The 16100-nt window shown below is 45.7% G+C and overlaps 1 protein-coding gene across 7 annotated transcripts in view; it reads right to left on the bottom strand.

The window, feature by feature from the left end:
* The window catches only part of larp1 (La ribonucleoprotein 1, translational regulator), a 58335-nt gene that overhangs the window by 8112 nt on the left and 34123 nt on the right, over positions 1–16100 (bottom strand). For 3 of the 7 annotated variants that reach the window (XM_082974778.1, XM_082974782.1, XM_082974784.1), the window contains 11 exons: positions 13004–13156; positions 11912–12074; positions 10714–10858; positions 10095–10272; positions 6682–6878; positions 5513–5935; positions 3960–4083; positions 3395–3600; positions 2031–2137; positions 1635–1792; positions 1036–1180 (listed from right to left, as the gene is read on the bottom strand). In XM_082974778.1, the coding sequence (XP_082830904.1) occupies positions 1036–1180; positions 1635–1792; positions 2031–2137; positions 3395–3600; positions 3960–4083; positions 5513–5935; positions 6682–6878; positions 10095–10272; positions 10714–10858; positions 11912–12074; positions 13004–13156 (1999 nt within the window). The remainder of the gene's footprint in view (positions 1–1035; positions 1181–1634; positions 1793–2030; positions 2138–3394; positions 3601–3959; positions 4084–5512; positions 5936–6681; positions 6879–10094; positions 10273–10713; positions 10859–11911; positions 12075–13003; positions 13157–16100) is intronic. The other 4 variants (XM_082974780.1, XM_082974781.1, XM_082974779.1 and 1 more) reach the window with 4 other exon arrangements.

Below are 16100 nucleotides of genomic sequence, written 5' to 3'. Positions count from 1 at the left end.
ATCAGATGACCTGGCCTCCACAATCCCCCGACCTCAAACAAATCGAGATGGTTTGGGATGAGTTGGACCACAGAGTGAAGGAAAAAGCAGCCAACAACAAGTGCTCAGCATATTTGGGAACTCCTTCAAGACTGTTGGAAAAGCATTCCAGGTGAAGCTGGTTGAGAGAATGCCAAGAGCGTGCAAAGGGTGGCTACTTTGAAGAAACTCAAATATAAAATATATTTTGATTTGTTTAACACTTTTTTGGTTACTACATGAATCCATGTGTTATTTCATAGTTTTGATATATTCACTGTTATTCTACAATGTAGAAAACAGTAAAAATAAAGAACACCTACTCATTCAAGGGGTTTTCTAAAACTTTTGACCGGTAGTGTATATACACTTAATCCCAGGCCCCCGTCCCCGCAGGAGGCCTTTTGGTAAGCCATCATTGTAAATAAGAATTTGTTCTTAACTTACTTGCCTAGTTAAATAAAGGTTAAATGAAGGTAAAATAAAGGTACAATTAAAATATTTGTGGATGTGCATTATGCAAGGTGCTGGTAAAAAAAAAAAAAAAAAAACTGCATTTTCAAAGACAGACTTGAAAGCCAGAACAGTGATTTAAAAAAATAAATAATAATAATTTAACAGGTTAAATTATTTTGATACAATAATTAAATCGTTAGTGTGTCTTGTTATGGAAGGTTTACATTTAGCCTGGGTATACTTTTACAAGCCCTGAATTCATTAGATTATTCCTGACTGTTTGAAATGCACTGTATTGAGCCTTAATTGTGCAACAAAGCTTATTTAGAGAAAACAAATATATTTTTTTCAAATGTAGAAATATCGTGACTGGCCCATAAGTAAAACATTATACAATCAAGGTAACATTGATTTACACCCTATACCGCACATGAGCAGACCCTCTCAAACCTTTCGTTGTCGGGAAGAAAGGTCGGATGCGCAGCCACTCCATACAATCAAATATCTATGTATAATCCGTAGATAGATAAGTATTAAGCAAAGAAGGAAATGAAGCATTACCTGTATCCCTCCTTGCCATCCTCCACCACCAGCTGCCTGAATTCCTCGTACATCTTCCTGTTGAAGTGATCCCTCAGGAAGAACGACCAGAAACGGAATAGCGTGTTCATCTCCTGGGATTGGCCGATGCCCAACCGCTTGCGCTCTGTGATTGGTGGAGTAGAGGGGTGAAAGGTCAGACACTATGGCTGTGTGCTTGTGTGTCCTAAATGACAACTTATTCCCCATATTTTCAAAAGTAGTGCACTATTTAGGGAACAGGTTGCTATTTGGGACGTAACCTGTGCATCAAAGTAAGCCTCCGCAATTTACATGCTATGTTTCTCACCGTTTATTCACAAGTGTAATGTGAAATGTGCGTGTCAACTTCACTTTCTAGCCTGTGACAAAGTCAGAAGTTTCTGAATGGAAGATCGTAAGCAATAGAAGCAGTATATGACATGGTAAAGGTGCTACGCCTGTACTGTTTAAGTGTGTGAATGAGTGATTAACTATCTCTCTCTCTGTATGTGTGTGTGTGTGTGTGTGTGTGTGTGTGTGTGTGTGTGTGTGTGTGTGTATTCAGGGGGGGAAAAAATGATATGGGTAGCTATGAGTACCGTTTAGGCAGCGCCGACGGTACTTGTGGTAAACATGTTGAGTGAAGCCGTTCTCTTTGAGCAGTTCGTGGGAGGGATGCTGGAACTTGGGGAGCGACTGGGGGGTGCAGCCAATTCCCCCCAATGCAGGGGTACCCTCTGAGGGGCTGGCGTTGGAGCTGGACAGAGGGGGAACGAGTCATTAAACACACAAACATCAACGATAAATTAAACCTCAAATTGAACATAGAAGTAGATTTACCAATGTGTAAGTGATAAACCACTCAATGACTTCAACAATTGTTATTGTGGTGAAATGTTGTAATTATGACATAAGATAAAGCCTTTTTGTAGGTAAAATGAACAGGTAAAATGAACACGTTGGCAAATCGCCACAGGAGAGGAGACTTGTCTCACCTGACGGAGGCAGTGCGGGATCGGTGTTCTCGCGAGTCCATCACCCAGCCAACGTGGCACTCCATGGGGGGATTAGAGCTGTGTCTGGTCTTCCTTTTCCTGGGGGTCTGGAGAGAGAAAGGGGGAGAGGGATCGAGAGAGAGAGAGGACAGTTAACTACACCAAGAGAGCGACAGAAGTCAAGACACCCACACCCAAATCCAGCCCTAGTCATCAGTTTGAAGTGAAAGACACTTTACAAATCATATGTATAAACAGATGCGCAGTATAAGTCTGATATCATCTATATGTACAGTGCTGTGGAAAAGTTTTTTCCCCCCTTTCTGATTATATTACTATTACAGGAAGCATTTGGTTGCAGTCATTGCAGCTAAACATGGCACCACCATCTATTGAGTGTAAAGGGGGCAATTCATTTTTCACACGGGGGAATTGTGTGTTGCATAACTTTGTTTGTGAAATTAGTATGTAATTGTTGTGTTATTTGTTCACTCCGGTTCCTGTTACCTAATACCGGGCCCTGTTACCTAAATACCGGGCCCTGTTACCTAAATACCGGGCCCTGTTACCTAAATACCGGGCCCTGTTACCTAAATACCGGGCCCTGTTACCTAAATACCGGGCCCTGTTACCTAATACCGGGTTTTGGTTGTAGATCTGATAATATTCAGTAGCAAAAATATGCAAAAGGGGGCAAATACCTTTCACGGCACAGTTCCCTGGGGGGGGATCTAACAGGCTGCTTCCCCTGGGGGGGATCTAACAGGCTGCTTCCCCGGGGGGGGATCTAACAGGCTGCTTCCCCTGGGGGGGGATCTAACAGGCTGCTTCCCCTGGGGGGGGATCTAACAGGCTGCTTCCCCTGGGGGGGGATCTAACAGGCTGCTTCCCCTGGGGGGGATCTAACAGGCTGCTTCCCCTGGGGGGGATCTAACAGGCTGCTTCCCCTGGGGGGGATCTAACAGGCTGCTTCCCCTGGGGGGGGATCTAACAGGCTGCTTCCCCTGGGGGGGATCTAACAGGCTGCTTCCCCTGGGGGGGATCTAACAGGCTGCTTCCCCTGGGGGGGATCTAACAGGCTGCTTCCCCTGGGGGGGATCTAACAGGCTGCTTCCCCTGGGGGGGATCTAACAGGCTGCTTCCCCTGGGGGGGATCTAACAGGCTGCTTCCCCTGGGGGGGATCTAACAGGCTGCTTCCCCTGGGGGGGATCTAACAGGCTGCTTCCCCTGGGGGGGATCTAACAGGCTGCTTCCCCTGGGGGGGATCTAACAGGCTGCTTCCCCGGGGGGGATCTAACAGGCTGCTTCCCCTGGGAGATCTAACATGAGTTGAAGCTAAATGGCAGAAACTCTTATTTGTTACCATGGCGTCGACAGGCCGGCTCTCCTTCACCACAGGGTAGAAGCGTGGCGTCATGGGGGGGTCCTTCCGGTGCGGGGTGCGAGGCGTGCGGGGTGTCCGGGCACTGCGGTAGTTGGGCGAGTCAGGCACAGTCGTCGGGAGGGAGCGTGCTATTGTGGAAGGCTCAGGGGCACCGAACAGTTTGTTCGCCAAGGCGTCTACGGGAACTGAGAGATGCGAGAGAGGAGTCATGAGTGATATCTGGAATGCAGTTATGGGTCATTTTAGTATCACAGCTATATAAAGGATATGCACATGAGTAAGACAGGTATCTTATGTGGAAGTATTCCTATAGTTTCCAAGTTTGTCAGTGTGTGTGTTGCAAAAGCCATAGAACCACTTCCAACTCATTATTCTGCTCTCTGGTGTCATTTCCTGTTGGTTCAGTTGAGTGGTTGAGCGTGGAACTGGATAAGTCACAGCTGTGTAACCCCTGTTTAATTGAGAGGTCTGCGTCGCGCCCGTCCGTGTCTGCCTCGTTTGTGTGTGTGTGTGTGTGTGTGTAGTCAGTGTCTGTGGTACTCACTCTGCTGGGGTTTGGGGGGTCCCGGGGGTACCTCCTGGTTGGGGTCGACAGGGGGCTCTGGGGTCAGGCAGTCAAACTCCTCTCGGCTGATCAGGTGAACCTTCTTGAAGTTCTCCACCTCTTGCTGCAGAGACAACATGGTCGAGAGCCTCAGTGAGACAGTGGTCAAACTTAATGAGCTGGTTGGTTTCCCCAGAGGCACATTTAAAGCCCAGTCCTAGAATAAAAATGTGAGATTCTCCATTGAAAGTGGTTTTTAGTCCAGGACTAGCCGTTACCTGTGTCCAGGACTAGCCGTTACCTGTGTCCAGGACTAGCCGTTACCTGTGTCCAGGACTAGCCGTTACCTGTGTCCAGGACTAGCCGTTACCTGTGTCCAGGACTAGCCGTTACCTGTGTCCAGGACTAGCCGTTACCTGTGTCCAGGACTAGCCGTTACCTGTCATGTCCAAAACAACAAAAGCCTGAGGAGATAGTTAATGGCCTGTCATCAGCAATGATCTATGTAGCCTAATGTACCTTCTAATGGTTTGGTGATGGTTGGACACACACGAACAGGGCATGGTGACCAAGAAACTACAAGGCTACATTACAGCCTTCATCTAACTGCCATTTCAAACTGGTCTGGAAACCATCTCCAAAACAACACAGAATCAACTTTCCTCTAAGACAAAAAACTGGTAGAAAAATAGCAAAACAACAAGTACTACACTGAAATTCTACACACAGAGCCTGCGTCCTAAATAGCAACCTTATTTCCTATATAGAGCACTGCTTTGACCAGGGTCCATAGGACTCTGGTCAAAAGCAGTGCACTAAAATAGGGAAACGGGTGCCATTTTGAAACAAGACTTACATTTCCAGCCCCAGCCATCGCGAAGTCTAGCAAAGTTACCTCTGAAGACATTTGAAGAACTGTTTTTTCCCCCCGAAACCCACTTCACAGAGCCTTTAGCTAAGCGGAGGCAGCCTAGCTAGGGTTTATTTCTAAACAAGGGAACTCTTTTTCCACACACCACTGGATGGAGGGGCACGTGAACGACACAAAGAGCCCTGTCACAATGAGAGCAGGGACAACAAACACACATTCAAAATGGCAACACGACCATTCTGTGGCCCGCCACATCCAGAAGCACGCGTGCGCACAGGCCTTGGACAGAAACGTCCACACTGCAGCCAGAATAGACACCTGGAACTTTTCAGAATAGCCCACTTAAGTTATATCAGTGGTAGACAAACGATGTTCATAACAGTTTGTTTTGTTATTGTTTATTATTGTTTAAATCGTTTCTGGGTCTGGTGGAAGCTAGGTAACATGCCTAATTTAACTAGAGATATGGAATTATTTAGGCTATTCGCTAAATAGTTAAGTTAGGTAAAATTCTGCTATTCACCACATTCCCATCGGCAACACTCGTAAAAACTAATTGAAAACAAAACAAATACTAATCCCTGTGGGTTTAAACTCACCTTTCTTGCATGACTGTACCTATTCTAGTTAAGAGTGCTTGATAGCTGACTACGGAGCTGAAGTCTCAGTGAAAGGGACTGACCTTGATGGTGGCGTACTCTGGTTCATAGTTGTCATCCCACAGATCCGCTTCGTAGTAGTACAGGCCGTCGTTGATCACCTTCACCAGCTCGTTGGTCAGCTTAGAGCGTGACGTGTGGTGGCCCGTGCGGTCGCCGCCCGGGTGCTTGCGCAGGTAGGGCGGCGTCTGTGTCACGATGAGGATTTTGTTAACGTCGTTGTCGGCGATTTCGCAGTCCGAGTCGTCGTCGGACCAATCGGTGAAGGTGTTCCTGCGGCCATCTATCTGCTCCATCTCCTCGTCAAACATGAAGTCCAGCTCCTCGGGCTCGTCCTGCTCCTCCTTGGCCCCCGTGGCTGAGGCCTGGGCGGCTGAGGGGATCGGGCTGGGCCCTGGCTGGGGCGCCGGGGAGACAGCCTCTTCCTTCTGCTGCAACGAGGGGGTCTACCATCAGTTAACGTCCAGGTGAGGAGGGAGGGAGATATGGATGACAAAAAGGTGGAGAGGGAGACAAGTGGAGAGAGGGCAATGTAGAGATATGGACATGCCCCCCCAAATGGCACCCTATTCCCTATGTAGTGCACTACTTTTGACTAGGGATCTGGTCCAAAGTAGTGCACTAAATAGGGAATAGGGTGCCATTTGGGATGCAGATATTAGGTCATGAAATTGGTTGTAAGTGTCTTGAAGGAAGCCTTTATAACCATTGGGTTTTGTTGCAAGCATGACGATGCAACATTGCCCTGATATCCATATAAGCGATAGAGGGGGGAATAAATGTTGACTACATTAGGGATATATATATTATACATGGTGACAATTTCAAAATATTATTTTTGCACTAGTTTGCTGTACCTGCACCAAAACTCGAGTATTTTTCCTTCATAGCTTGTCCTCCATCTTGTTTTTTAAAATAGGGAGACAACTCCGTTTTCAGCACTTCTATTTCATTGACTGATCAAAACTCATTTTCTCATGACTCTCGTCCCTTTGCAGCAGACATATGGTGAGCAATACGTTTGGAACAACAAAACGCAATAAAATCAGTGTTGAATCACAACACACATAGAATTGTGAGAATTGCAATACATCATATTGGCACCCAAGTATCGCGATAATATCACATTGTGAGGTTTGAATCCCCTTTCCGAACACACTCTGTCCCTCTCCTCTCCTTCAGATCCACTCACCTTGGGTCGGGCCGGAGAGGGCCTGGGCCTCTTTTTCACCTCGATCCAGGACTCAGAGTCCAGGTCGGGGAGACTCGCCGACAGGCCCTTGGACATGCTCTTCAGGTTGGACACGTCCTGCTCCACCTTGGGCTGCATGGAGGCCCTGGTTGAGCCCCTGGTGGGTGTGGAGGACCGGGGAGACCCTGGAGCAGATTCTGTCGATTAGATTGACTACAGATGTACAAGGTGGACAGACAGACAAGCCTACAGATGTACAAGGTAGACAGACAGACAGACAAGCCTACAGATGTACAAGGTGGACAGACAGACAGAGACAGACAGACAGACAGACAAGCCTACAGATGTACAAGGTAGACAGACAGACAGACAGACAGACAAGCCTACAGATGTACAAGGTAGACAGACAGACAGACAGACAGACAAGCCTACAGATGTACAAGGTAGACAGACAGACAGACAGACAGACAGATGTACAAGGTAGACAGACAGACAGATGTACAAGGTAGACAGACAGACAGACGTACAAGGTAGACAGACAGATGTACAAGGTAGACAGACAGACAGAGACAGACAGACAGACAGACAGATGTACAAGGTAGACAGACAGACAGATGTACAAGGTAGACAGACAGACAGATGTACAAGGTAGACAGACAGACAGATGTACAAGGTAGACAGACAGACAGATGTACAAGGTAGACAGACAGACAGATGTACAAGGTAGACAGACAGACAGATGTACAAGGTAGACAGACAGACAGATGTACAAGGTAGACAGACAGACAGACAGACAGACAGACAGACAAGCCTACAGATGTACAAGGTAGACAGACAGACAGACAGACAAGCCTACAGATGTACAAGGTAGACAGACAGACAGACAGACAAGCCTACAGATGTACAAGGTAGACAGACAGACAGATGTACAAGGTAGACAGACAGACAGATGTACAAGGTAGACAGACAGACAGATGTACAAGGTAGACAGACAGACAGATGTACAAGGTAGACAGACAGACAGACAGACAGACAAGCCTACAGATGTACAAGGTAGACAGACAGACAGACAGACAGACAGACAAGCCTACAGATGTACAAGGTGGACAGACAGACAGATGTACAAGGTAGACAGACAGACAGATGTACAAGGTAGACAGACAGACAGATGTACAAGGTAGACAGACAGACAGATGTACAAGGTAGACAGACAGACAGATGTACAAGGTAGACAGACAGACAGATGTACAAGGTAGACAGACAGACAGATGTACAAGGTAGACAGACAGACAGATGTACAAGGTAGACAGACAGACAGATGTACAAGGTAGACAGACAGACAGATGTACAAGGTAGACAGACAGACAGATGTACAAGGTAGACAGACAGACAGATGTACAAGGTAGACAGACAGACAGATGTACAAGGTAGACAGACAGACAGATGTACAAGGTAGACAGACAGACAGATGTACAAGGTAGACAGACAGACAGACAGACAGACAAGCCTACAGATGTACAAGGTAGACAGACAGACAGATGTACAAGGTAGACAGACAGACAGACAGACAGATGTACAAGGTAGACAGACAGATGTACAAGGTAGACAGACAGACAGACAGACAGACAGACAGACAAGCCTACAGATGTACAAGGTAGACAGACAGACAGACAGACAGACAAGCCTACAGATGTACAAGGTAGACAGACAGACAGACAGACAAGCCTACAGATGTACAAGGTAGACAGACAGACAGACAGAGACAGACAGACAGACAAGCCTACAGATGTACAAGGCAGACAGACAGACAGACAAGCCTACAGATGTACAAGGTAGACAGACAGACAGATGTACAAGGTAGACAGACAGACAGATGTACAAGGTAGACAGACAGACAGAGCAGGACACAGCCTACAGATGTACAAGGTAGACAGACAGACAGACAGACAGACAAGCCTACAGATGTACAAGGTAGACAGACAGACAGACAGACAAGCCTACAGATGTACAAGGTAGACAGACAGACAGACAGACAAGCCTACAGATGTACAAGACAGACAGACAGACAAGCCTACAGATGTACAAGACAGACAGACAGACAAGCCTACAGATGTACAAGACAGACAGACAGACAGACAAGCCTACAGATGTACAAGACAGACAGACAGACAAGCCTACAGATGTACAAGGTAGACAGACAGACAGACTGTACAAGGTAGACAGACAGACAGACAGACAGACAAGCCTACAGATGTACAAGGTAGACAGACAGACAGACAGACAAGCCTACAGATGTACAAGACAGACAGACAGACAGACAAGCCTACAGATGTACAAGGTAGACAGACAGCGACAGACAGACAAGCCTACAGATGTACAAGACAGACAGACAGACAGACAGACAAGCCTACAGATGTACAAGACAGACAGACAGACAGACAAGCCTACAGATGTACAAGACAGACAGACAGACAGACAAGCCTACAGATGTACAAGACAGACAGACGAGCCTACAGATGTACGAGCCGACAGACAGACAGACAGACAGACGAGCCTACAGATGTACGAGCCGACCGACCGACAGACAGACAGACAGACAGACGAGCCTACAGATGTACGAGCCGACAGACAGACGGACAGACGAGCCTACAGATGTACGAGCCGACAGACAGACAGACGAGCCTACAGATGTACGAGCCGACAGACAGACGAGGCCTACAGATGTACGAGCCGACAGACAGACAGACAGACGAGCCTACAGATGTACGAGCCGACAGACAGACGGACAGACGAGCCTACAGATGTACGAGCCGACAGACAGACCATGTGGACAGACCGGTGAGTGAGCTCACCAGATAAGCAACCCAATGGACTAAATCAGCTTTGCCTAATCAGGGTCTACTTGACACAGCAAGAGAGCCCTTGACTGAATCAGAATGAGTCCACCTCACAGTATACCCCCGTCCTTAAAACCTCAGGGGTCTAGGCTGGGCCCAAACTGAGCCAACATGGGAGGCTTTTAGCCTTCTCCGGGGTGTTGTGATGCTATAAGCGGATAGTGAGACATTAGCAAGTATATGGTGACTGTGGCTGGCTAGGCCACATAAAAATAAATCTGTTCAATTTACATAAAAAATGGCTCCAACAAACAAGAAAACTATTTATTTCATAGAAAGTATAGAGCAACTCTGTATGGCCAAGTGTACAACCGTCTGTTTTCATAGTGAAAATACACACACACACACACACACACACACAGTCTGTTCGATAGGATTCTAAATACACAAGACTGTTAAAGTGGATGTGGATGTGGCTGACTAGGTGGATCAATACACCCGTTTTGAGTAGCTAAAATGGACAGTCTATATCAGAACGGGTGAATATCTGTTCTACAGTGGGTGTAGCTGCTATACCTGTCTGCTCAGCGGGCGTCTGTCGGGGAACGAACTCTGGGCAGTGGATGAGCTGGGTCAGGTCCACTTGGTTGTGGTCCGGTCCCATGGAAAGACCCGGTAGAGGCCACTTCTCGGGTTCCACCTTTCGGCGAATCTTCATTTCAATGATCTCCACCTCTTTGCTACCCTTTAACGACTAGGGGTAGATTTAAGAGTGTTGAGGGTATGAAACACAGTTAAATTAGTATCTACTCATCTATCATAAACGCATGTGTGTTTTGTGTGTATTTTTTTGTTTGTTGCTAAAAACCACATGAGGGCAGGATTGGAACCCCTTGCTGGACGAATCAGGCACCCTGTCTGAATGTTTGACATCCCTGAACTAGAATATTCTCAATGCCTGGCAAGTTGGAAAACATTCCTGCATTACATTCAAAAACTTCTAAAAACCTAAGAGGGAAAGAAACTACTGCAGAAAGTGTTTTTCCTGTTTGTTGACAAGTCAAACCTCGATGAAAAAGCCTTGAATTATCTACAAATTCTAAAAGCTGATGAGTTCAGAAGGTAGAGCGATGTATTTGTTTCTAAAGCAATCCGCCATCTTGCTAGACACAGCTAAGAAGGGGAGCGTATGTACCTCTATGATGAGGTTGACGTCGGTGGTGAGGGCCTGCACCCTGTGGAAGCTAGCGACCAGGCCAAGAGACAGGAAGCCTTCCTGATCCATCTTCCTACGCAGGAAGAAGTCCCGCTCCAGGTTGTCAAGGCTGAAGTAATACTCACTACGGAGAAAATACAGGAAGTCAACAAAAATCAGTCTTCCTAGAATCACAATGCCTTTATTACGAAGACATGCTCAATAGAACAGTAGCTCTAAAGCGCCGTAACCAACGGGCAGTAGTTCTAAAGCGCCGTAACCAACTGGCAGTAGTTCTAAAGCGCCGTAACCAACTGGCAGTAGTTCTAAAGCGCCGTAACCAACTGGCAGTAGTTCTAAAGCGCCGTAACCAACGGGCAGTAGTTCTAAAGCGCCGTAACCAACTGGCAGTAGTTCTAAAGCGCCGTAACCAACGGGCAGTAGTTCTAAAGCGCCGTAACCAACGGGCAGTAGTTCTAAAGCGCCGTAACCAACGGGCAGTAGTTCTAAAGCGCCGTAACCAACGGGCAGTAGTTCTAAAGCGCCGTAACCAACGGGCAGTAGTTCTAAAGCGCCGTAACCAACGGGCAGTAGTTCTAAAGCGCCGTAACCAACGGGCAGTAGTTCTAAAGCGCCGTAACCAACGGGCAGTAGTTCTAAAGCGCCGTAACCAACGGGCAGTAGTTCTAAAGCGCCGTAACCAACGGGCAGTAGTTCTAAAGCGCCGTAACCAACGGGCAGTAGTTCTAAAGCTCCGTAACCAACGGGCAGTAGTTCTAAAGCGCCGTAACCAACGGGCAGTAGTTCTAAAGCGCCGTAACCAACGGGCAGTAGTTCTAAAGCGCCGTAACCAACGGGCAGTAGTTCTAAAGCTCCGTAACCAACGGGCAGTAGCTCTAAAGCTCCGTAACCAACGGGCAGTAGCTCTAAAGCTCCGTAACCAACGGGCAGTAGTTCTAAAGCACCGTAACCAACGGGCAGTAGTTCTAAAGCTCCGTAACCAACGGGCAGTAGTTCTAAAGCGCCGTAACCAACGGGCAGTAGTTCTAAAGCGCCGTAACCAACGGGCAGTAGTTCTAAAGCGCCGTAACCAACGGGCAGTAGTTCTAAAGCGCCGTAACCAACGGGCAGCAGTTCTAAAGCTCCGTAACCAACGGGCAGTAGTTCTAAAGCGCCGTAACCAACGGGCAGTACTCACATCTGCCTCTTGATGTAGTCCTTGAGCAGGTCCTGGTCTACGGAGTACAGGTCGTTGCTGCTCATGTTGTCGTAGTAGTAGGTCACTGGAGCGCCAAACTTCTGGCCGTAGGCGCCGTCCTTACCGTCGTAGGCCTTGTAGCCGTAATGATAGTCGTAGTGACCTGGCAGGAGACATGGCAGTAGTCAACCATTACAGGGCGGCTGTCACATACCTACTAAAATAAACAAAGCTACAGAGGCAGTTCAGCAACAGCAGAGACACATTTGCAGCACAGCTGTTGAGCCTAGGAAGGCGTGCGATTACGCTCTAAAAATCGGAGAAAGCTGACAGAGCTAGAGAGTAAATATTAGTCAAAAGATCAGCAGACAAAGAGAGAATTTAAATATGGCATCCTGTCAGGAAAACATTCTTAGATTGCTGAAACGGTGTGTTCCTGTGTGTGGGGGGGAGAGAGGGGAGGTAAAACTCCAGAGGGATCTCGGCCTAGTAAGAAGGAGAAGAACGGCAGGTTTCATAATGACAGTAGGTGTGTCAGGTGCTAGGAAGGAGTGTGTTAACTTTGCTCCACTGCCCTTGTTCCTCCCACTTTCTTCTCAAATGTAGGGGGGGGGGCAGTTATCCTGTGGCGAAGCCAGAGGGGAGAGGCTAGTGGCTAGAACCAGCAGGCCCAGGCCCCCTGCCTCCACCCGTGGCACTGAGGGATCACAGGACTCGCCTCGTACTACCACACTCCGGTTATGAAATTGTTTTGACTGTATCCTTAGTGGGGCCAGATCAGGGTTACATAGGACAAAGGCAAAGCCATGACCACAGCCACAGAGAGCGAGAGAGAGCGAGAGAGAGAAAGTTGTTCTACAGAGAGCCTTGGAAACACACAAATGAAAATGATTACGTATTTTAAGACATCAGTACTAAAAACATGACATGAAATGGAGTTTGAAATATTTGCTAGTGTAATGTGTTACTTTCTACACACTACTCTCAATAAAACGCTATTAGGACATCGCTGTTCTTTTAATCACTTAGACCGTGGCTCTCATCCAACTTGTTACGATACCACAGATCTGTCCATTTACACGGAGACCTTACCTCTGCTGCCTCCTCTGCCTCGTCCCCGGCCCCGGCCCCTGCCACGACCACGCCCCCGGAACCCGGCACGGAAGGGAGCTCCCTCACTCTTCACGCTGGACACCTCATCATGGTCCTCACGACATTCACGTTCGTACTTCCCGCTGTGCCAGTCTGAGAGAAAGAAAAAAACACGTTAAACTGTTAAGTTTGCTTTAAAAGTATCCCTATATTTCTGTTATATACGGTGCTATCAGTCTGTTGTTGGTACGCCTGCGCGGGAGTGTCACTGGAGATGGACCTGGCCTGAGTGCTATGGCAACCGTGTATTGTGGAAATACGGTTTAGTAAAACGCTGAACTGGAACCTAGTCGTTGTGTCATTTTAAGTTAGCAAAACACACAAAAATAAAACAAAATGTATGTAAAATGTTGATAAACCAAGCCTTGTTCCGGCAGAGTCAAATGATTATATATTACATATAGTATTTAGACCATACAAATGTTAAATTACTGTATAAACGGATGTCTCACTTCATATATATATATCTTTTTTAAGTTAAAATAAATATATACTTATATATTCATTTATTTGAATTTACAAATCAAATGATTTGCTTTGCCATTATAGTAGTTGGGGTTCGGTTCAAACATGGTGAATCACAGGAATCAAAATGATCATTTGTGAATTGTGAACAGTCAAAAGAATAAATTGTTAGCTATAGCATACCCTTTGGATTGTGTTGCTGCAAAACGTATTTTGTGTAAATACTTTATTTGGACAGTCAATTTATGGGTCATTGCAACTCTAGTCCGCTTGAAGTAAACACTTCTAAGGTAAGATATAGGACTAAGATACAGGGCCCTATAAAACAAATCAGAGCGTGCAGTACAGAAACGCCACAAGCAACACAATGGTCCCTTGCTAGGTACCAGATGAATTAAAGGGTACCTTTTAAAAATACTTTCTCACTATTGTGTACTTAATGTGGACTTTCACCTATTAATCTCGCCTACTGTTCTGACTTGGCGGTGCACATATAGCCTATAACCTGTTTTAGAGAAATGTAATCATTGAATATTGTAAATCACATTCATTGCGTGTTTATATGCCCCCTTTAGTTATCCTACGGTTCTGACTCGTACAGGGAGAACACTAAGAATGGCCCATGTTATGAATTCTGTCTCTGTACATTTAAAAAGTGCTATACAAATAGTTATATTGACTAACGTTACGTCCGCCCTAGCTTGCTCATTAACGTCTTAATCGAAATTACAGATTGCCTCTTATCCGCTCATATTCCATAGTTTGTACATCTCAATTATCAGCAGAAAGTAAATTTGTTTAAAACAAGTTCGCCATATCAACTATGTTTTTTTTTTTTTTAAAGGCAGTAAATGAGGCTGAATGAACTGTTTCGCTGCCAGACGAGGCTCTGCTGATAACCAGGTTCAGCAGTGGTAAGGATTCACTCCATGGTGCTGGAAAGAAATCTCTGCTGTTAAGACAGCTTTATGTAGGCCCTAACAGTTTGTGGGAACCATTTGTCACCGTTATAGTGCAATTAATGTATTGTTTAGTATGTGTAGTGGCTTTGCTGGCATGCCTTCCCTGTGGCTCAGTTGGTAGAGCATGGTGTTTGCAACGCCAGGGTTGTGGGTTCGATTCCCACGGGGGGCCAGTACAAAAATAAAATAAAAAATGCATGAAATGAAATGTATGTATTCACTACTGTAAGTCGCTCTGGATAAGAGCGTCTGCTAAATGACTAAAATGTAAATGTTTTTTTGTTTTGTTGCCCCACCAAGATTTATATGCTAAAATCACCACTGCACCTATCCATCCCCTATTGGTCAGATTTAATGCACTACACTGCCTTCAGAAAGTATTCACACCCCTTGACGTCACATTTTGTTGTGTTACAAAGTGAGATTAAAGTACAGTTAATTGTGTTTTTTTTTTTTACAGCAATCTACACAAAACACTCATGTCAATGCGGAAGATTCTTTATCACGTGTAAAAAATTTTTTTTTAAATATACAAATAAATAAAAACTATTTGGATTACTTAAGTATTCACACCCCTGAGTCAATACATGTTCGAATCACCTTTGGCAACGATTACAGCTGTGAGTCTGTCTCTGTCTCTGTGTGTGTGTGTGTATATATATATATATTTTTTTAATTTATTTAACTGGGACCGGACCACAACCAGGTCAAGTTCTCTCCTATTGCAGCCATTTTAAAGTCACCATTGGCCTCAGTGAAATTCCTGAACGGTTTCCTCTGAAATTCACTGCTCGACGGAGGGACCTTACAGATAAATTGTATGATTGGGGTACAGAGACGAGGTAGTCAATCAACAAAAAAAAACATATTACACACAGAATGAGTCTATATAACTTAGTGTGACTTGTTAAGCACATTTGTACTCCTGAACTGATTTAGGCTCACCATAACAAAAAGATTAAACATGTCAGCTTTTCATTTGTAAAATAAATGTCTAAAAACATAATTCTACTTTGCCATCATGGGGGTATTGTGTGTAGATCAATGCCCCCCCCCCCCAAAAAAAAATCTCAATTTAATCTATATTAAATTCAGGCTGTAACAACAAAATGTTGAAAAAGTAAAAGGGGTGTGAATATTTTCTGAAGGGAATACTGAACATGGTCAAAAGTAGTGCACTATACAGGGAATAGGGTGCTATAGTAGTGCACTATACAGGGAATAGGGTGCTATAGTAGTGCACTATAGTAGTGCACTATACAGGGAATAGGGTGCTATAGTAGTGCACTATACAGGGAATAGGGTGCTATAGTAGTGCACTATAGTAGTGCACTATACAGGGAATAGGGTGCTATAGTAGTGCACTATAGTAGTGCACTATACAGGGAATAGGCTGCTATAGTAGTGCACTATAGTAGTGCACTATACAGGGAATAGGCTGCTATAGTAGTGCACTATACAGGCAATAGGGTGCTATAGTAGTGCACTATACAGGGAATAGGGTGCTATAGTAGTGCACTATACAGGGAATAGGGTGCTATAGTAGTGCACTATACAGGGAATAGGGTGCTATAGTAGTGCACTATAAAGGGAATAGGCTGCTATAGTAG

The sequence above is a fragment of the Salmo salar genome, chromosome 04 (assembly GCF_965601325.2).
Source record: "Salmo salar chromosome 04, fSalSal1, whole genome shotgun sequence".
Lineage (NCBI taxonomy): Eukaryota > Metazoa > Chordata > Actinopteri > Salmoniformes > Salmonidae > Salmo > Salmo salar.
This window is presented reverse-complemented; position numbering and strand designations above follow the sequence as displayed.